Raw genomic sequence first — 22,663 nt, forward strand, 5'->3', positions numbered from 1 at the left:
TTTCATTCTGAGGCTGTTTAGTGTTTTTCCCCTCATTTTCATTTCAGTTAATAAGTGAAATCGTTCATTTTCCCTACGGGCTCAAAACTCAAACAGTAGTGCGAGTCATCATGATTAAATGGATTATACTCCTGGTTATTGTGAAATGCTTAGTAATACAGGAAGAGCATCATCTTGTTCATTCATCACCCATGATAAGCCTGTGCAAATCTGCGCTAAAGGAAATTCAAGCAGCCAAACCAATCAACCTTGAGACAGTGCTATTTTAGTATTTCAATACTATTAAAGAGTTTATTTTAAATGAGCTTTTATTTTTAGTTTTACACATTTATTTAGCTTTTGTATTAATCTTTTTTTTTTTTTTTCAATTAGTTCCAAAGGCAACATTTCTAATTTCAAAAATTCGAACACCATGTCCTAACTACACGGATGCGACAAGATTCCAGTGGCAAGGAATTTGGGTGTCCATAACAAACACGACACGACAGAATCAATCAAACATCACAGCCAATCAGAAGCGTGTGTGAGCGGGCTCTCTCTGAAAGTGCACTGCTCTCGCAACAAGATGGATACGTTTATAATCTAATTCATAAATATGAAACCCTTTTAACATCATTAAATGTGCATACTGAGTGACTGATACCATCTTTTGTCATGGAATGGTTGGTTCGCAGTGAGTTTACAGTTTTAACGTACCTCTTTAATTCATCTTTAATTTATTTTCAAGATATGAGGTAAACTGTCCGTTGTTGCTTTCATTATGGCTATAAGGTCACGCAAACTAATATTTAAACTCATATTAGACACGTTTAACTTTGAATAAAGCACATAATCACCTGAGATTATCTACAGTCATATAGTTTGTATGTTGTTGTTGTTCCAGCCACGACGTTGCAGACATAGAAACCGTTTCTAAATGAGAAATTTCACGTGTCGTTGTCGTGCCTAGTTAGGACAAAAACTCTGATTAACATGGAAAATCCACTGTCTTTTTAATTTATTTTTAGAAACTGCTTAAATAAATGGAACATCTATACAGAAAAGACCTCCTCCAATGACCTGTACTCATTTCCAGACATGTGCACGCTGTGCAGCTGTATGTTATCTAGGAAGAGACGGACCCATCCCTGATTACTCCCAGTTATATTATATTATGTCTAAGTCTGTAAGTGTTTGGGTGGGTGAGCACCCTGTGCTTTTGAGAAAAGATGTACCGTCTGCATTACATACCGATATGGTTGTACAAGATCAGTTGTGCTTTGTAGAGCTGTTCCTCTGGAGATCTGATATGCACTTGATATGATATGACAAAATATTTCAGGAACTTCTCTAAACCATCTCTGTTAATCACTACAAATGGACTTCCGGACTTAAAACTAAAAGTGTTGCAAAAGCACTTTTTTCTTAAATAGAGTCATATATCTTACTGTTGGTAACACACACAAACAGGCCATTTAATAACCCACACATATCCGCCACTACTGGAATGGTTAATATTCTACTAAAAGGTTAGACTGCCTCCCTTTCCTTTCTTTCATTCTTTCTTTCCCTGGAGCGAATCCAAGTGTGGAACTGTTACTGAGAGAACAGTCTGCTGGAGGACAAACCCTTATTTGGTCTGAAAACTCTCATTGGCCACTGCTAGCAAAAATAACCGTCACATTTGTATATGTAACTGCATGGGGAAAAAAGACCACACAAGTCAGTAAAACACTGTGAGAGAGGCTGGCCACCAACTTTCACAGACTGGCCAAAACCTTCAATTCAAATATAACTTCAGGGCCAGTTTCTCAGACTGATTGCTTTCAGGTTCACAAATTTGAACAATGTTTCAGTGTGCTTTTTTTGTTGCACATACTTACTTCATCCACATAAAGCTTGTGGATTTCAGAGAAGTGTACCCATAGGACAGAAAAATTACAAATTAAATCTCTTTAAAATCTTAAAGGTGCCATAGAATGAAAAACTGTCTTTACCCTGGCATATTTAAATAATAACAGTTCTGTACATGGAAATGACATACAGTGAGCCTCAAACACCATAGTTTTCTCCTTCATATGTAAATCTCGTGATTAAAAAAGACCACTGAAAAACAGGCGAATCAGAACATAACACCGACTGTGACGCAACAGTCGGGATCACTACGCCCCCAACATTTGCATAAACCCGCCCTTGTTCTAAGCCGGCCGAACCATCAGAAGCTCTGCAGGTATTGTAAATAAACAAGCGCGGACAACAGCGAAAATAACAAAATAAATGTTATGTTCCAGGCCGTGCAGGGGGTGTGAAGTGCAGGGATGGGTTGGTGTCTGTATTCAGAAAGGCACAGAAAGCAAATAACGCGAGCCACTAAAGGGACATGGTTAGCTCCTTGCTAGCGGTAGCCTGTTACAGTACATAAGATTTCACTCTCAGTAAGGAGAGATGAGGATGATGGCGAATGACTTACAGATCCTGAGCACCACTGACAAGCATCTGATCTTGTGAAATGTGTGGTAAGTACTGTTGCTCCATAATGTAAACATAGTTTGTGTGATCGAAAGTGAAACTATAACGCGATCGATGGATCGTTCAAAAGCAGTTTCAATGCCTCGCATACGGCTCCCTGATGCCCGCGTTTTATATACAGTATAATTACCCGACGATATAACTGCGAGAGAAAGTATTTAAATATATATTTTCCTCCCTGTGCTTCCTTCTTGCTGATGAGCCGTACTGTGAAGCAGCCAATCAGAGCAGAGCTCAACATTGAGCAGCACTGTGAAACAGCCAATCAGAGCAGAGCTCATTATTATTCATGACCCTGCCAAATAAGCCAATAACAGACCGTTTCATTCTAGGGAGAAATCCTAGGGTTGTAAATGGACATGTAAAATCGTTTCTGGAGATTTTTTGCCCTTACCTAAGCCACATACCTTCTGTGTAGATATCAGAGAACAATTTAAAATACTGTATCAATGCATTCTATGGCACCTTTAAATGTTCCTCCTAGGCAGTAATGAGACTGAATGTAGAACAAATGTTTTTCGTAAGAAGAAGATCTAAAAATATCACACACAGGAGTTTCAGAAGTGATTCCAAAATTTTGCTCAGATTTGCCAAAATTCGAAAATTTTTCATAATTATCATGAAATTCTTTACGTAGCTCAATACTCTTACTGTACACTACAATTCAACGTTTTTTTTTCTTTATTCAGCATTGATGCATCACGCTGATTAAAATGTCAGTAAAGACATTTAAAATGTTTGATTTGATTGTAATAATAGAGAAATAATAATAATAATTGAAATTTTTGATTTGATTGTAATAATATTTTACAATATTACTGTTTTTATTTTGGTCAAATGCAGTTGACTGTCCACAACTGTTTGAATGGTAGTGTGTCTTAATGATTGGCTCGTTTATATCTTTTTATCTAAAACATTGCGGGAGCAATAGAACTGTAGTTAAGCTTTAAAAGTTATTTGTTCTTTGCACTAAAACATGTTCAGACAACAATGGCGAAGATATTGCAGGCGCTAGGTAATCTGACCAAACATGTTTCTGAAAAGTCCTGAACTTGAAGTGTGAATCATTTCAAGGTTTTCTACAGCTGCAGGGCCTCTGGATCTGCTGTTTGCACCTTTTTATGCCTATTCTCCTCGGTATGCCTGCGAAATCTTGTTCTACTCTATGGGGGAGAAGAGGACGAGGAGGGGGAACCATAGCTGTATAAAATATTCAGTGTGAGTCCATTTAGCAAACCCCATATGCGTACACAGTGATCCATGAAGAGAGTGAGAAAGAGAGGAAAGCGACAGAGAGAGAGACAAGTTGAGAAAACAAGAACACGGAGTAGATCTGAGAGCAGCTGAATGTGCCTTCGTTCACTTACTCACTGAGCCTTATGCTTCAGTAGATTTACATAAAAAAACTGAGGTTTGTGACTGATGGCACTCAAAGAATCTCAGAAGGACATTAGGACATAGCTAACCTATGTCTAACTGTTTGTATGCATCCTGCAGATGGTTGTCTTCTCTGATGGACCATTTTCACTGTACTGATACAGGTCAATGTGACATGAAAAAGGCCCTTTCGAAACAGAATATGCTATGCAAACAATGCCTGACTAGAAAATGACTCACTGAGTTGTGTGTCAGCTGAACAAATAATTAACAGAATTGCTGTTAGTTACCATATGCACTACTGTTCACTGCTGATTTTCCAGAATTAATGCAAAATGTATTGTGGTATACAATTAATTTATCAGTGCTGTACAACTTTTGTTGAATCTTTTAAAATAGTAATTATTTATATGTCAATAAGTCTTCCTTATGTCCAGTTGAACCTACATTTGATATATTTGGTTGCTTCAAACTCTCAGTTTATTCCTGTCAACCTCTGCATCTTCAAATCGACTGCTAGAAGGACTGTAAGATGAAAACAAAGAAACACTTACCAGTCTTAGGGTTGATGCTGAAGAAACCCTGGGGGTTCCCGCTAGTGATCTTATAGGACAGCTTTTCGCTAGACTTGGTGTCTGGGTCAAACGCCTCAATCTGTATGATGGAGACATCTTTGGCTGAGTTCTCCATGACGGACGGATAATAGACAGGTTCGGAGGTCTGTGGGGCATTATCGTTGACATCCCGGACTTCTATGTACACCTCGACGAAGGAAGACAGCGGGACCACACCACGATCAGTAGCATAGACCGTCAGCCAGTAGTGAGGTACGGTCTCATGGTCCAGCAGTTCCTGTGTCCGGATCACACCTGAGGAGAACATGAAGAAATTTTAGGGTCATCTTTATGACAAATCAACTTTTTTCTTTAAAGTTACACCTATGTATGCTATGTATGTCTAGGAGAGCCATTTAAAAGTAAAATGAGGAAACTAATCATCAGTTGTGTATTTACTTAAATAAAATAAGGTAACACTTTATTTTACAGTGTCCTTGTTACACGTTACATGCACTTACTATAGAAATAGCAATAAACAGTGCACAAGAACATTCATATTACTCAATACTTAAATGTATAATTACACTGTAACAAGGACAACAAAATAAAGTGTAACCTAAAATAAAGCAATGTTTTTATTATTATTATTTTATTTGGTAACACTTTATTTTAAGGTGTCCTTGCTACACGTTACATGTACTATTATAATAATAATAAAATATGCATAATTACATGCAAGTAACCCTAAGCCAAACCCTTGTCCTAACCCCACCATATACTACTGAGTACATGTACTTAAATAATACTACTCAGTCAGTACTTAAATGTATAATTAAATTGTAACAATGACACCTTAAAATAAAGTGTTACCTTTTATATAAAAGCAGCCTAATATTGTAGTAATTATTCATGTATTTTGTTGTTACATTTAACAACTTTAAATGGATTTCAAATTAAATAAACCGTTTCAAAAGGTTATTTGTCAACTATTAAAAGTGATTGTTACATTAAAATGTTTTAAACATGAAATACATGAAGTTTTAAATGTGTCTACTTGTTTGTCAAGTTTAAAACTGATTAATCTGTATACATTTTTAGTGGCACTCCTAGTCATTCGCAGGATGCAACATCACACAAACGTTTTCACACAACAAAATAAATTGGCATTTGACAAGTTTTCATCACAAATGAATGCAAACCACTTATGTTTCTTTTTCTGGGTGTAAAACCTAAAGTAGACCTTTAAATAGCATTTCTACATTTCCCAGCCGCAACATCCTATACCCATCATGCTTTGCCTATGATAATGGCAGCCTTAGAAGCAGATAAGTGGCTTTGATAGATTTAAGTGGGAACCTAATACCTCCTATAGATTGTCTTATTGGTCCTCTAAGTGTAGAATGCCTTTATTAAACTTGCTTGCTTAAAGCCAGAGTCACCTGTTCAGCGCTCTACCTAGCAATCATAAAACATTAGAGACGTTTCACATGTGTGCTGCATTGCTGTCAGCTGTGTCAACAGTCTGCCTATTCAGTCGGGCAAAACTCTCTGTTTCACTGCCATAAAGGAATGAGATGGGGGAGGAAGAAGAGGTGGAGGCCTTCAGTCAGCAAACAGCAGGTCTGCAAACAAAGAGCACTTGAATCCATCACATATGATGGTGAGAGAGTAAAAAAGCAAAAGAAGCACTTGGACTGTGATCTCTACGTTTATCAAGGCCATGCACTGAAGGTGTGGCATAATTTATGCTGCAGAATGATTCATTAGATTTTATTGTATCTTACTTATATTTTATTGTATCATACTGAATAAAGCGTAGGCTTGGTTAAGTGCAATAAAGATTTGGCTTGCCTGAAAAGACCTGTAATGTTATCAGTAGGCGAGTGATCTCATCGTTACAGAGGGCAGGCAGGTGGGGTGTGTGAATGAAGAAAGAGAGCTAGATAGACACTCCCTGGCCAAAGTTTACTCCTGTTAGAACAGGGAGGCTCCTGTCGTTGAAAACTCCATCCGATTAAACTTGAGCCCTTGAACTTTGAGATTATACCTAGCTGGTTAAGAAATCTTAAGATCCGGTGTTTATTCAGGTTGCAAACATTCAAGAATACGCTCATTCACTCCAACTTCATTTAAGCCGACTCAGCATTCATTCATTTGGTTGCAAAGTACAAGTATGTTGCACAAGGACATAAGAAACAAGGAAGCGGTAACGTTATCCAATTTGTTCCAGAACAATCTATTTTGCACAGTGTATAGTGCCAGTTCTGGCAATTGGTCTTCTTAACTTGCTCTGCTGGGGTTTAGCAGACTCACAGGACTAGATGGAGCCTAGAGTGTTACGTGAGAAAGAAGAGACTTACTCCTTTAAAACAGACAAGAAAATACTGCTTTTCACAGGCTTGGGCTGTTTTATTTGACCTTCTTGGCCTTATTTTTTTATTCATCATTGATCCGTAACACCTGACTTTAGCTGGATAGCTTAAGGCTCTAATATAGGAGGCAAGAGAAAGGAAACGGATAGCTCACTTCATCTTGCCCATGGCCAATAGATCAGCACTGTTATAGACTCAACGTTGTAAAAGCTCTGCACAGTTAATTCTTAAAGAATGAACATGCATAAGAAATTAGGCAAATGGAAAAAGCAAGACTTTATTGGTTTTTAAACTAGATATTTACATTTTCAAAAGAGTTTGGAGTCAGTGAGATTTTTTTTCAAGAAATTAATACTTTTATTCAGCAAGGACACATTAAATGTATTCAAAAGTGACAGTAAAAACATGTATAATTTTACAAAAGATTTAGATTTAAAATAAATGCTGTTCTTTTGAACTTTCTATTCAGAATCAAGAAAATGAGTTTCCACAACAATATTTAGCAGCTCAACTCTTTTTAAACGAAAATAATAAGAAACGATAATAATCTGATTCTAATGTTTACCATGTCATAAAGGTTTTCACTTATAAAGATAATATCATTCTCAAAAGTCACTTGATTTGAGGTATGGTTCGTGTTGTAGCACAAATAACGTGGGATGAGTTACATATATAATTTTAATTCTTAGGGCAAGGATTTGTTCAAATCCCTTGCCACAAGTACCAGCAATAGTAATTGCAATTCTTGCCTTAGCAACGTCATAAATCATCTTTAAGGTTGTTAAACTGAACTTTGTAAAGGATTCGTTTAGCACGTGTAAAGGTTTAAGTGTAATCTGAGGGTGTGTTGAGAAATTTGTGCAAGACTTTAAATGTTAGACATTTATATAAAATACATTTCTAAATATCTTTCATTTGTAGATATTTGGCTGAGAAGGACGAATAACAAAGACAAACAAGTGTGTGTGTGTGTGTGTCTGTGAGAGGCTAGCAGGGTATGAGAATGTGTCAAATGGAGTCAGAGGAGCTTAATGATACATGTGGACGAGAAAGAGGTGGTAGCAGAGAGAAAGGGTGAGACAGAAAATGAGCTTTGTCTCTGCCAAACGACTGTCCATGCCTGAGTGCTCATTTGGATGACCGGGGGATACACACAAAAGAAAGCTGCTCCTTCAAGCTCAAAAGGCCGCTGCTGAAAAAGCAGTCAACAGGATGATGACTTCACCAATGCACAAGCACACTCCCACTCCCACTCCCACTCCCACTAAAGCCTGATGCTGAAAGACCACACTAAGCTAAAATTCACTTCATATTTATAGTAGGGATGCATTTAAATTCGAACTGCTGAACAATATAAGCCGAAAATGGCATTTGGCTGAAAGAGAACAATGGCCGAAAATATAGGGTGCGGTGTGCTGCTCCGCTCAGTATTCTGCAGTAGTCTTTTACAATACTAACCAATCCTGACTAAGATGAAGCTATTGCTGTAAAAAAGAAGCTTCAGGCATTCTTCAGCATTAAAGCTCAAGCTTAATTGCTTGTACAATTTTCAGTGCAACATTTTTATAGTTTATAGTTTATATCTACCAAAATATTTCCCCAAAGCTGAATCCTTTATGTACAAACTAGCAATAGATGTAGCCCGGTTTAGTTCAAACAAGACTTGGAATTTGTAAATTCCGCACAAACGTCTTGGCGTATTCAAACACAATCCGTACGATCAATAAATGTGATGATTCACTCTGCCACACCTTTTAATCGACTGTGGTTGAGGAAGTTGTGAACCCTGCCCTGAAGCTATAGAATATGATGACAGAAATACAGTAGGTCTTTCTTTCTGGCTGCTTTGTCTGTTCATTTCTTAACCCTGAAGCGAGACATTTCACAGCAACCTGAGTGCCTCAATGAACAATGAGAACCGCTCGCACTGACTCAACATGGCTGGCCTTGCACATAGGTGTGTGTGCATATTTGTGTGTGCAAAGAGAGACAGAAAGGAAGCTAATTTCCTTCTCAGACTGGTTCAACATCCCCAGTGACTGATTAGATCATGAGACGGCCATGACTACACCATCTCCACACTGAGTTAACAAGCATGAAGGGTTTCTGATCTTGACTTGACATGTTAAAGTTTGGTCCTGGTTGAGAGTATCAAGGGCCATGATCATGGGAATGTTAAGTGCATTGGGGAATAGCACAGCCTCCATGCAGCCTTCCCTCTTCTAATGTTTCTCAACTTTCCCAAAATGAGGGTCAGAGATAGAGGTCGACCGATTGATCGGCCAGCCGATTGATCGGCCGATTTTTGGCACTTTTTTATTAATCGGCATCGGCCGATTGTGCTGCAAATTATGCCAATTAATATACAGGCGAGTCTGCAAGCAACACATGATGCTGCCTCGCGCTGTAAGCAGATTGCCATTCCACTGGCACAACGTATAACCCTGTGATGTCCCCCTCTGCCTGCTAACTTCTTGAAGAGAGAACTACCTGATAGAGCTGTACGATTAATCGAAATCAAATCGCAATCATGATTTGAGACATTGCGATTTGCTAATCGCAAAGCCTGCGATGTGGACGCGATATTACTCTGATCCAGAGCATATGCATGACTGCCAGCCTTGAGTGACAGTCTTACTAACCAACAGTGTGAGCGCACCTTCTCCCCGATCAGCACTGCTCTAGCCAACTGCGTAACCACCCACCATTTAAAAAGGGTCAGATCGAAAGTTAGGCAAATTAAAACTAAAGAAAACATATATATATATATACACTGCATTTTCGCTAATTCAGAAGACCGCACACACAGCCCGTGTCTCTGAATGCTTCTCATACTCGCTCCGCTCTGGCTCCGTGTTTAAAACGAATGTAGATTAAGTCTAACTGCTTGTTAATTTCACTTGGATGAAATGAAACATTCAGCACATTTTCCACTTGTTCTTAAAATCCCCAAAATACTTAAAAATGAATAAACCAGCCCGTGTAACATGTGAAACTTTAATAATTGACTAAAGAAATACAGTTCTTTATTTATAAAAAATAAACAAATCTTTCCTGTGAAATTCAGTAATTCTGTGAAGTACAGGTGCATCTCAATAAATTAGACTGTCGTGGAAAAGTTCATTTATTTCAGTAATTCAACTCAAATTGTGAAACTTGTGTATTAAATAAATTCAATGCACACAGACTAAAGTAGTTTAAGACTTTGGTTCTTTTAATTTTGATGATTTAGGCTCACATTTAACAAAAACCCAACAATTCACTATCTCAACAAATTAGAATACTTCATAAGACCAATAAAAAAAACATTTTTAGTGAATTGTTGGCCTTCTGGAAAGTATGTTCATTTACTGTATATGCACTCAATACTTGGTAGGGGCACTTGCTTTAATTACTGCCTCAATTCGGCGTGGCATGGAGGCGATCAGGTGTAATGGAAGCCCAGGTTGCTTTGATAGCACCCTTCAGGTCATCTGCATTGTTGGGTCTGGTGTCTCTCATATTCCTCTTGACAATACCCCATAGATTCTCTAAAAAAATGAACTTTTTCACCACTTTCTAATTTATTGAGATGCACCTGTACATAATAAATAATATTTTGACATTCAAATACATCGCGAATACGGAAACATTTGATTTTGTGCCGAATGAGAGACCTAACGTTGGTTTCAGTTTCGTTTTAGCCTAAATTAATTTGTTTTGGCTTGTCGTTTATAGCTAGCTTCTTATATTTTTAATTATTGTTCTCTTCTAAATAGCCTACTGTTAATTGAAAGCATGTGTTGTGGAGTGAGGGGAACTAAAATAGCCTAGCTATGTTTACAGTGTTTATTATAATGTTTGTAAACATTTCACGTCGGCATAAGGCCTATTTCTGAATGAAATAATAAAATGCGACTTATACGTGACTTTCTCTCTCTCTCTCTCTCTCTCTCTCTCTCTCTCTCTAAACAACACAATTTTTTGTATGCACAGCATATTTTAACCATGCAGCAAACCTTTTTAAATATTTTGATAAATTACTGAAAAAAAATGAACATCCCTGAGATGAAGGGGAAAAAAAAAGAAAGAAAATAAGCCAAACATATCGGCCCAAAAAATCGGCATCATATATCGGCCATCGGCTGCCCTGATTGCTAAATATCGGCATCGACATCGGCCAGAGAAAAACTCATATCGGTCGACCTCTAGTCAGAGAGAAGGGTCTGGTTGGACACATGGCTTACTGGGTAGTATGAGTTCACCGACATGCTGTGAGCTGACGGTCATACAACCGAATCCAGCTTTGGTCATTTTCAGTTCATTGTCACTTGAAATCTCAAAAATATGAACATCTGTCATAAAAAGTATAAATTATTAGAAATGCTTATAAATTATTACCTAAATTGCTACACTACAATAATCAAAATATTTATAATGTGATTTTTTTTTTTACTAATGCAATAAAAAACAATACAATTCAAAAGTTTGAGGTCTGTAAGATATTTTGTTGTTTTTGAAAGATGATATGCTCACCAAATCTGCATTTATTTGATTAAAAACAGCAATATTGTAAAAAATTGTAGCCTATATTGTTTTAAAATGAAATATTTTGAGGAATAGAAAGTTCAAAAGAACAGCATTTATTTAAAATGACATCAAAATGTCTTGACTTTCGTTCAATTTCATGCATCCCTGCTAAATAGAAGTATTCATTTAATTTGAGATGAGAAATAACACTTTTTTCTTTATACACACATACAAACACATGGCACAGTTTCAGTTCGAGAAATTACAAATTGTATGTGAATGAAAAGCTGGCAATTGCACCAAATTAGAAGCCAGAAAAAGATTACCATGTTTGTCAAATAGAGGATTATGATATGTAAAACCCTGTTTATCCCTAGTACTCATTTTCAGACAAGTTGCCTTCAAAAAAAAAAATCTGTCAATATCATCTTTATTTTTTTTTTGGTTTTTTTGGATGCGGATGCGTAATAAGCCACAAGACCGCATCTCCTGTAAGCACAGTTGACGTTCTCAGAACTACTGTGAATATCATCAAAGCAAAGCCTGACTAACTCTGAGCAATTATCTGACCTTCAGTGAGTGACTCTACACTGCTTCACATATGTAGTGGAGGTGGTGGAAGCAGAGGAATAAGTTAGGGCAGCTTAGGATGTTTATTCCCTTGGTCTGCACTTTAAAAAGTGGTCCGTTTCTCTTTGAACTGGCTTGGTTAATTCTGTTTGCTGGGCTCCTGCATTCCTCTGCCTTCTTAGGCCTCCTGCTCACATGCTTATATAAACTTTCTCAGCGATTTTTCTCTCTACCTCCCACTTCACTCTTTTCTCGATTTTTTCTTTCCCGAGACTCCAGAGAAATAGTTGAGATTCCATTGTCAGAACCAAGAGTATTATGAGGGGAACCTCAGCTAAGCTCCCATCACCCCACCTCACCCCTCCTTTCCTAACTTCAATCATATCATGCTCTCGGTTCCCAGACTTTTTTCAGGGGCTTTAATAGGGCTCTACCCCACTTTACATTCACTTTAGGTATGCAGATGGTATACAAGCCTTAAAGAATACTTGTACTATAAATTAACTCAATTATTACTTCATAAAACCATGAATAATATCTGGCCTCAACAGAAGGATTTGGGCCACTATTTTAGATTTCTAACTATCCTGCCAATACTGTAAATACTTTTTAATAAACAAATATACTTTTGCTTTTACCTAGATGACTGTAGTGGACAAGTAGAATTTACAGTTATCTTTGCTCTAACACACAAATAAAAAATAATCAAGATTTATACGTACAACTATTATAAATATTGTTTTTAAATAATCCAGATGTATATTTTTATATTGACTTTCATTGTTTTTCTGATATTTTCCCCTTTTTTTCAAATTCACATGTGATTTATTATAAATCATCAAATACACTTTTTTCACATTAATGGCTTTAGTGGATGAGTAGAATTTGAAACCACGAATAAAACTAAATATTTAATTTTACAATGCATGTAGTCCAGCAGGCCATCCTTAATGTTGAGCCCTAAATATTCAGAGTACTGTATGAGCGTTATAACTTTGAAAAAGCAATAAATGCAAGTGTGGGAAAAGATTCATTCTAGATTAAAATTCTCTTGGAAACCAACACAAATCTAGTTTAGAAAAAAAGGGACTGCCACTGCCAAGGTTATCGGCCTCTAATAGCGGATTGAGGAAGCAATTAAAGAACGAGTGCTTGATGACTTTAACAAACACTGTGGCACACAAAAGCCATCTTATCTGCAGGGCATCCTGGACAAGTGATTACGGGCTTGTGGAGCCTCTTGAGTCAACCCTCTATTTCCGTCTTACGCATCATTGCGTCTTCAGTATATCGTCCAGGCTAACAAAGCAACTTCCAATCTGACTAGCACTGAAAAACAGCCTGTAACATCTGGCTGGAGGGAAAAATCATACTTAGGAAGAACACAACGATTTGACCGACTTAATATAGCTCACTGTCTCGCTCTACATATCACACTAATCTTATCATCTTAAAAGCAGAGAGCGATCGGAAATCGCTGCATTTGCAAAACAAACCAGTTAAGATATAAACCTATATACTGCAATCCTGAGAAAAAAACCTAAGCAGGTTCACAAAAAAGGAGCATGAAAGAGAAGAGGAAATTTGTCAAAGAAACCAGGGGAGTTTTTTCCTGCCTGCTTTAGCCCATTAATTCCAGCTGAGAGCTTCTTTTGACACTTGCCCAGACAGATCCCATTGTCCAGAAGACCTTGTGTTTTTGCAGAGGCCTGGCAGTGAGCACGGCCTGTTTGTTTAAATATCATGTTTGTACTTTAAGAGTGCTCTTTCCCCCATGAATTGACTCCAATCTCTGAGCCCTTCCTGATAACGAGCGTCTGTCCTCCATTATAACAACATTTTTTCAAAGCATGAAATAGCTGCCCAGTGACATAGTCGGCACTAGCATTATCACCAGGCTGCCGCATTAGCGTCCCAGTTCATGCCGGAGAGCATTTCTCTCCTCTTTTGGGAAGGCTGATAAGACTATGAAGTGAGAGTATGTTTCATACGGGGTGCTGCCTTGACATTTTGAAAGCCTCACTTCTTTTTTCCTCTCACTTTTCTATTTATAAACATGTGCTCCTTGGAGTGTTTCTGTGTGGCGAGGATCAAAGGCGTTTAAAATATTGCAGGGAGGAGTCTGGTGAGGCAGTAAAACACAGGGAATAGAAAAGTCATTTGGTTCAAACCCCAGATGTTTGACTCTTAACTAGGCCCCTAATTACACCTTTACATATCATTACAAACGCGAATTTATACCTAACCGTTATCTAGGGGCAAAACTGTGCAACCGACATTCCAAAACAAACACAGATAGACACTGTGATATCGGTTTACATTACACCGTTCATAACAAATGAACCAGTCTAAATGAAGGCGTATGTTCCTACTTTGTTGTTTCTGAAGGAGTTTACATGAACAGTCTTATGACCACAAACCTGAAAATGTGCAAAGCATTAAAGCTAGGCAAGCCAGAGTGCAGCAAAGAAAAGTGCCAATATACATTATCCTTATTGCTGTTTTTAACTGCTATTTTTAAAGTTTAACACCACCATAATGGGGGCTGCATGAAAAAAAACATCTAAAGTAAAGCCGAAATCACAATATGGCCCTATTATCAAATTACAAAGACTAGTTTAAATAAATAAACGTATGAGCAGAGCATTTCAGAGCAAAGTGTGGCACTGTTCTTTTGCATATTAACAGAACATGATTCTGTTTTCAGTGTCTCAGACCAACTTGGTTTGGATTAAATGCTGCTCCAAACAAACTCTTCATGCATGTGCTCTGAGTTTGGGTTGTTTATAACATGCATTTGGGAACACAGCACTCACTAACCATTAGGGCTGTGTATTGGCAAAAATCTGGCGATACGATACGTATCACGATACAGGGGTTGTGATACGATATATTGCGATACATTGCGATACTGTAAGCAAGGCGATATATTGGGATATTTCTTATTTTAGGAGTAGGATATACATTTTTTAGGTAAGCTGTCATTAAGAACACACCACCATATGCAAACCTTAGCAAAAAATAAATAAATAAAAATAGTTTAACCAGAACACACTGGGATCTGTGTTTGCAATAATCAGTCCCTATAACATTCAACATTATTGAACCACTTTTTGTGCAGTACGAGTAAAGCGGGAAATATTCAAGTGCTTGCATGATTCTTTAGTTAAATGTATGTATAAAATGTATTTTATAAAAAGAAAAATATATATTTATAGACTCTACTTTAAAGGTTAACAGTTTAAGTTTATAATTGTGACATACAATGTCATAACATTTGATCTGAACAAAAAATTACATCTGCTTAATATCAATGAAAAATAAAGTGCTTGTAGAGAAAGAAAAGAAAAGAAAACAATTGTAAAACAATCAAATAAATACAGATGTTAAACATTCTCAGAACCTTTCAACTTGGATTTCACAGGCTTTTCAGTTTGTATTTATGTTCCGTGTGGAATCGCCGAGACGCGAGCACTGCCCCAACTGTGCAAAACGCCCCCGAATTACGAGAGAAAGCTGCAGCTGCGTGGCGACTCTACTGCCCGCCGCACCCTGCGCAAAGGCTCTTCAGCACGGGACACGGTCCCGGGGCGGACATTACCACAAAAGCCTTAATGGCGCCACACTTCAGCTTTGTACATCGAAACGAGAGCTGGAATAATTCGTTCATCCTCCATTACTGGCAGCGAACTATATTAATGCTAACATTAGTAGAGTGCCCTGATGCTAGTATTTCCTGTCACTGTTTAAGTTCAGAGATGAAGACTGATATCTAGCGGTCGGGATATGAACTCAAAACGAAACAACTGCCATGAATCTTCTGCACACAATTTGTCTATATGGAGGTATATGCTGTTAGCAGTTTTCAAAAACAGGTGCAAGTTTATAGTGAAAAACACTACAGTTTCGCTGAACGCCCCATGATGCAATGATTTGTTGTGCCTTTGTGGCAAGCTGTTGTGATTATCCGTCAAGCTCAGAAGCCCAACAGTGAAATAAAAAGCATCCATCTTCATTTCTCATTTCTAACCTCTGAGTGGAAAAGCCGTGGGTGTGACATTCATAGTCCCAGGATGCGCAATGCTAAAATGTCAGTTAACTTTGACGCATAGTCAGATACAGTTTGGGAGCAGATGCATCATACAGTTTGTCTCGCGTCAGTGGTTAGCGTCTCTGGTTTCGCACTCTGCTTCCACTGGCGCTGTGTTTACATCTGCTGTCACTCGCCTTCGATTCTTGTTAAAAAATCTGTGACATCACAGGGGAACAGTTGCAATGTTGCAACATCGCCCACCGTAATGGGAATTGGCATGGCTGAGAGCTGGACCGTGGCATATGGAATTTGAGTATGAAATACTGGGCTTAACGTCAAACCATCAATCCTGTAGCGCACACGTCTAAGACCAAAAACACTACGGTTCTGGTTTGTTTCTGGCATGGCCAGTCTTCTTTCGCTCAACTGGCTTTTATTTAGGGAACATTAAAATAACAAGAGTTAACATCAGCACGAGTTCCCAAAAATGGGACCTGATAGTTGGAGACAGCAGTTGACTTTAACGAGGGAGAGTGTGCTTTTCATTTAGCACCCTACAATCAACTCCTGATCCAGTATTCCAGACTTCAGTTGCCCCAGCAACACGGCTCAAGCAGAGACTACACGGAGTCAGCCAGTCATATACCCTCTCAAAAAAAGTGGAAAAGTAGTAGTCACACTCCAGAGAGATGGAAAAAGGTGATGAGATGGCGAGATGGGTAACAGAAGAGAATAATCACAAAATAGGCTCAATATTTTGACACTTGGCAGGAATGCATTAGAGCTTAAGAGAAAGCCAGAGCGAAATGAGCCAGATATGGCAATAGAATCATCACTCCTGACCCCTTTTATTCAGATGACCCCCTTCCCCTTATCCCTGCCAGGGCCAACCCAGAGGTAGCCAAACACTCTCATACTAGTGCTTTGTACACCAAACTAATTAATTTCTTCAAAAAATGCTGTTCCACTATTTGAAGGAACAACAGTCAATACCTTCTAATCAAGAAGGAAAGCGTTTTTAATATAGGTTGGAAATTAGTTTTGAAAATGCTAGAACCAATCTACTCTGATAGTGTTTTCTATATTACTTATGTAATGTATGGGCCCTATGAAATCCATTTTCAAAAAAAGTTTTTTCAAAAATTCTTTAAAAAAAATGATATATTTTTTCCAAACTCTTTTTTTTCCATTTTTATTTTTTCAGACTGATGGAGATTTGGAGATTTTTTGATATGTAGATTTTTTTAATAGTTAAATTAACTTTTATTCATCTAAAAGCATGTCTAATCAATTGAAATTGTGAAACTTACAACTGCAATTTATTAAATTAAATTTAAGTTTAACAAAAAAATTATTTTTAAGGCCCTGTGAAATATGTTTTATTTTTATGCTAAATAAATTTTAGTAAATAATTTTGTCTCTTAAATATTCCTTTAAAAATAATGTTTTAATAAAAATTGTATTATTAATAGTAGTGCTACCATTGCATTCAGTATTATTTCTGTCACCAAACTTTTATTTTGATGAGTTGCTTTAAAGACCTATAGGTTTCTGTTTGTACATATGACATGATAGAAATGGTAAAATGAAGTGACTATCTGAATAGTTCTAAAGATTTTGGTTATGTGTTTGTGTACTCATATTTATAGGCGGCAGAGGCTGGAAACACCACGAGTATCATGCGCGCTTCAGTATGTGTGCGTTAAACAAAAACACGCATCTGTGCCATTCATTCACACAGAGACATGCAGAACATGCAGAATTCATATTTTAATTTATTTTGGGGGCTTAATATTCACAGACACTAGTCCATATCGATTTATTGTTTTGATTTAAGTGTTCCGTCCTACGTTTGATGTATCCATCCAAAATTTGGCAAATTCCGTGACATTCCGTGTTATATGGTAAATTCCGTTTCTATGACTGGATTCCGTGATTCCGTCCGTATTTTCCGCATCGTGGAAATCATAGGGCCCTATATTACTATTCAGTGAAACCACAAAACCACTACTGAATCTACAAAGCATACAACAAGATCAGTAAGGTTCAAATCATAAACCAATGAATTATGATCCAGTTCTTTTTAGGGAAATTAAAAACAGGCAGAGCAGTGTAGTCAGATTCTAAAATCAATGAATCTTACAGGTTCTTTTCAGGGAAATCAAAAACATACGGCCCAAACACTGCAGTCTGATTCCCGACCTAATGACACTTATGAGCCAGTTCTTCGAAGTGATTTCTGCAAATATTTCTTCTCTAAAATTGCTAAAAGAATAGTTAATGAACAGAGTGCTTCATTTGCATTAGCAAGTATCAAGTGGACTGAGTTTTCAAAAATGCTGCACTGCCTACTACAAAAGTGCATTTTGAAACATGCTAAAAAAGATAGAGGAGTTGTGAGTCTTCAAAGAGAATTCAAAAAACACTTGCAAGAACATATGGACTAAAAAGAGTGAAAGATGTTAACAGTTATGTTAATAAAACGACAGAACAAGAACATAAATTAAAATGCATTTAAAGACTGAGTTTGAAGATTTTGGCTTTGCCTAGTGAATAATCAATCTTTGAAACATCTAACTAGCAGTTGTGAATGTTGTTTCTTATAAAAGTATTGTTTATTACAAGTCAGACTACATTTTCTGATCATCAGTCACGTGGGGAACAAGTGGAAAAAGTCACTGGCTGTCTATGCTGCTTCATGCACAAACAGATATTTTTGTGCAACGAGTCAGGGGGATTAGACATGGTTGCATGCTCAGCATTATGGGGCACTCTCTGACCTAATGGTGTCTGGCTCCCGATGTCTGAGTAGGTACATCCCAATTTTTGTACTATTCCATGCCATTTTATAGTGTAAACAGTGTGTGCTGTCTGGTTACAATGAAAATTCCAAATGGAAGTACACTTCAAGCGTAGAGTATGTCATTTGGGACACTAGTCAGTGATCATGGCATCAGAATGTTTTTTTTTTTTAAATACAACAAATTTTCACATAGTTGAGAAATTGTGATCTCTGTGACTAACAAAAAGTGGATCCAATTATTTGATGGTTATTTGGCTTATAATTTTGTATATTAAATAACAACACTGAAAGAAATTAAATGTACTCAGAGGGTGATATTGATATGTTTATCAAGTACAGATTAATTTTCTTAAATTTAATGAGCTGAAAAATGTGGCTACTCAGCATCTCAGGGCGCTTTCACACTAGCACTATTGGTGCGCACCCGGGTGCGATTGACGTCAGAGTTCGGTTCGTTTGGATGATGTGAACGCTGTCTTCCGACCTGTCCGCTTAAAAAGGGTGGTCTGGGGTTCGGTTCATATGAACTCCGGTACGGTTCGCTGCTGATGTGAACGCGATCGTACCAAATCACGGAAGTGAACCGCAATTAATGCTGTATTATTTGATAAAAAATGTGTGTTTACGTTTCACAGGAAAGCATTTCACTCACTTTCCTGACGAGTGTGACTGCAGAGAGCTGTATGTCTCATTTCTGTTCGCTTTCAGCGTTCTTTAGAGCATTAGCAGTACTTTTGTAAGACAGACATAAGTTGTTTATGTACTGAAGCTTTGTAAACAAAAGTAACGGTTCAAAAACGTAAATATATAAAAGCGCAGAGAGCAATCTTATGCATTTTGCCGCCTTCTCCCGCGCCGTCGTTACTAAGCAACGGGGTAAACAGGTGCTGGCTTGATGACGCCAACGAACCGCAGTTCGGACCCAAATAAAATAATATGAATGCAGTCCAGCGGGGCAAGGGGAGGGGGGAGCTAACGAACTCGGGTTCGTACCAGGCAATCGAACCAAGTGGGAAAGCACCCTCAATGTAGGTGACCCCTGCAAACTTTCACAAGAGGTGTAAATTGCTATATCACATCTTGCATGGTCAACTGGGCAAAGAATCTGAGCTGACTTCATTACAGAGCAAATGAATAATATAAAGCAGAAATGTACTGTTCTCAGAACACAAATGAGAAAACTGCCTGGTAGATGTGTTTCTTTAAAATTTGCTTTAGTAGGAGGAGGTGTTACGATTAAAATGAAAGGTTAAACCTAATTGAGCATGCAATGTCACTGGCCTCAGAATTTAAAAGCTGCTCAAAATTTGAGCTCCTTTGCACCACCTTTAATGAGCTGCTTTTTTTCAAGTTTTTGACTGATCCCATTAAAGATAGCAAAACAGGACTTTTAATTCAAGGTAAAACTAGATATTTACGGTGTTGTGGGTGGTTACTAGAATGTTTTGGTAGATTGCCTACTAACCAGGTCTCACTGATATTCTCTCTACCACTACACACACACACACACATATGATACATGTTCAAGCTTATCTAACCATTAATGATAGTTGACTTCGTGCTGACTTTGAGGCTGTCACTCAGTGTTCCTAGAGAAAGCTCAGCATCTGCAACCATCTATTTTTTAGCATTTCATTTCATAAATATCAAAGCCTAAGATTCTTGACCTGTGACTTTGCTCTCCACTTTTACTCGTTCCCTTTTACCATGGGAGGTTTATTAAATAAAGGCACAAGATTCTTTGCGCAGCTCTGGTGACATCAATCAATTTAGCGCATACCTCTATGATTTGTGCATCTGTGCTTGTGTGTGTGTGTGTGTGTCATCTTTACAAACACACACATGGCAGAATTTCCCTGACTTGAGCACTAAGGTCTCACAAGAGCCTATTATAGCCCTCTGCTCTTGACATTTTTGTGAGAATCACATATGTAAACACTGCAGGAGGTTCTACAGACCGATTTCTAGCTTTGCTATTCACTGCTGGGATGGAAAAGCAGACCAAATCACAGCAAAAAGGACACACAATCTCAAGTAACCATTCTATTTTAAAGCACTAATCGGGTCGTATTCGAGTTTCATTGTGTCAGTAATAGTTTAATTCAAACTGTTTCTCAGAACTGAGGTTTTTGAGGGAAGCTTTTGCTCCACTCAGAAAATAAAAATACATCTATGGGAAGACGGGATATAAATGACGGAATCCTCACATTCCTACAAGGCGAAAATACTGGAGTCAAACATGTAGGGCTGAGGTGAACAAAATGGGGGGGTAGAAATGAACAACAGAAAACATTTCATTTGCACATTCCTTGCCCCCTGTGGGGTCTGCAGAAATAGAGAATAAAATGGGCAAACAACAGAAACTCACTTATATATATTGTCCAAAGCACCAAATATGGCCCAGATGTGTCTCAGTCATTCTTTTGGTGTTCGTTCTCATAAAACATGACTAAAGGTACACCCACAGCCTCCAGCAATGGTGACCCCACGTTCTCAAAATACCCATTTAGTGCAAAACAACAAATGGCTCTTTATTACTATTCTCTAGCCTTGGTTTAAAGCTTGATTCCTTGCTTGAAACATGATATTCATCCCACATGTAGTGACCTCAAACCTGAACACCTCCTACCCATCCCTCTTCTAATCTTTCCATTCCCAAGAGAGCTGCTGTTACCTCAGGCTTATTTGCTTTACTACCAGTACTGGCTATGATCCTAAACAATGGGACTGCGAAAAAGACAATGGCATTGCTGCCAGAGCAGATAGATCAATTTGGGGGTCAGAGAGCAGGGGAGAAGGTCAGATACTCCTGGTGGCCCGCATCTCTAGTTAGGGGTGGTGCTGCTGAGTGGACTCTCAATTGACAATGCTCACAACCACAAAACATTACGGTAACTATTAGATTAAAACTTTGATATGGAAATTATTCTGCATTAAGGAAAGGATATAATGATATAGCCTACAATATAATTTAATGTAAAAGTGACAGTTCTGATAACTGGCTCAAAACTTTATTACACTGACCCCCGCGTCATCCATATTGATCATCCATATTGTTGAGCCCTGCAAAGTTTTTGTAAGTTTAGAAGAGTTATATTTGTGGTGGTGACAAACTCGTGCAGGTTTGTAACTTTCTGATCCACCCAAGAGACTATTGAACTATTTTCTCCACCCAAATCTCCAAAGTAAGCTTCCATCCATTGGAACTGCAGCAAAGCCCAATCTCCATAAGACTGGGCAAGCACAATGGCCAACAGATGGTCTTGTTGGGGGACAACCCTATGCCAGCACATCCTGTCATGCTAAATTTACCACACAAGAAAGCAAGATTTCCCAAAAGGGATTCAAAGGGGATACTGCTAATTTACTTTTTTAGGCAGACATGCCTGGCTACCTTGATTTGAATTACAGTACAACTAGTAATACCTTTCCACCTTGACTAACCCGGTGATTTGTTATGCATGAAGTCCAAGACATTAATTGCATGCATGCAAACAACGTTTTATGCATGATGTTTCACTGGTTTGTTGTTTGTACATTACTCGTTTAGCTCAGCACAAAAACCCATTAATCCAAGAAAACACTTTGGGTATATGAGGCCTTCATTTTTTACTGGGTGGCCAAGAGTTGCACGGTGTCAAAGACTGTTGGAATTCCAGACTGCTTATTTTAAGCTTTTGGCACAGGTGCTTTGAGCGGTCAGGGCAGCTGAGAGAGGTATTAATACATTCTTTGTATAAAGATAATGGGGCCAGATGTTGACTTTTGAAATGTGTTTGCTTCAAAGAGCACCATTCCCTAACTCTCATTGGCTCACATTCATTGACGTCAAGTACCCTATGGCCTACATAACAAAATAATCTATAAATGAGAAATAGCCGGTGCTTGATTTGATTATTTAAAAAAGAAAAATAGACAGAGAGAAAGAATCAAG

The 22,663-nt window shown here is 38.0% G+C and overlaps 1 protein-coding gene across 2 annotated transcripts in view; it reads right to left on the minus strand.

The window, feature by feature from the left end:
- Window positions 1-22,663, minus strand: part of LOC306873023 (protocadherin Fat 1-like) — an 85,263-nt gene that overhangs the window by 55,560 nt on the left and 7,040 nt on the right. For both annotated transcript variants that reach the window (XM_079422015.1, XM_079422014.1), the window contains exon 3: window positions 4,440-4,754. In XM_079422015.1, coding sequence (XP_079278141.1) covers window positions 4,440-4,754 — 315 coding nt within the window. The remainder of the gene's footprint in view (window positions 1-4,439; window positions 4,755-22,663) is intronic.

This window comes from Barbus barbus, assembly GCF_936440315.1.
Source record: "Barbus barbus genome assembly, chromosome: 7".
NCBI classification, from domain to species: domain Eukaryota; kingdom Metazoa; phylum Chordata; class Actinopteri; order Cypriniformes; family Cyprinidae; genus Barbus; species Barbus barbus.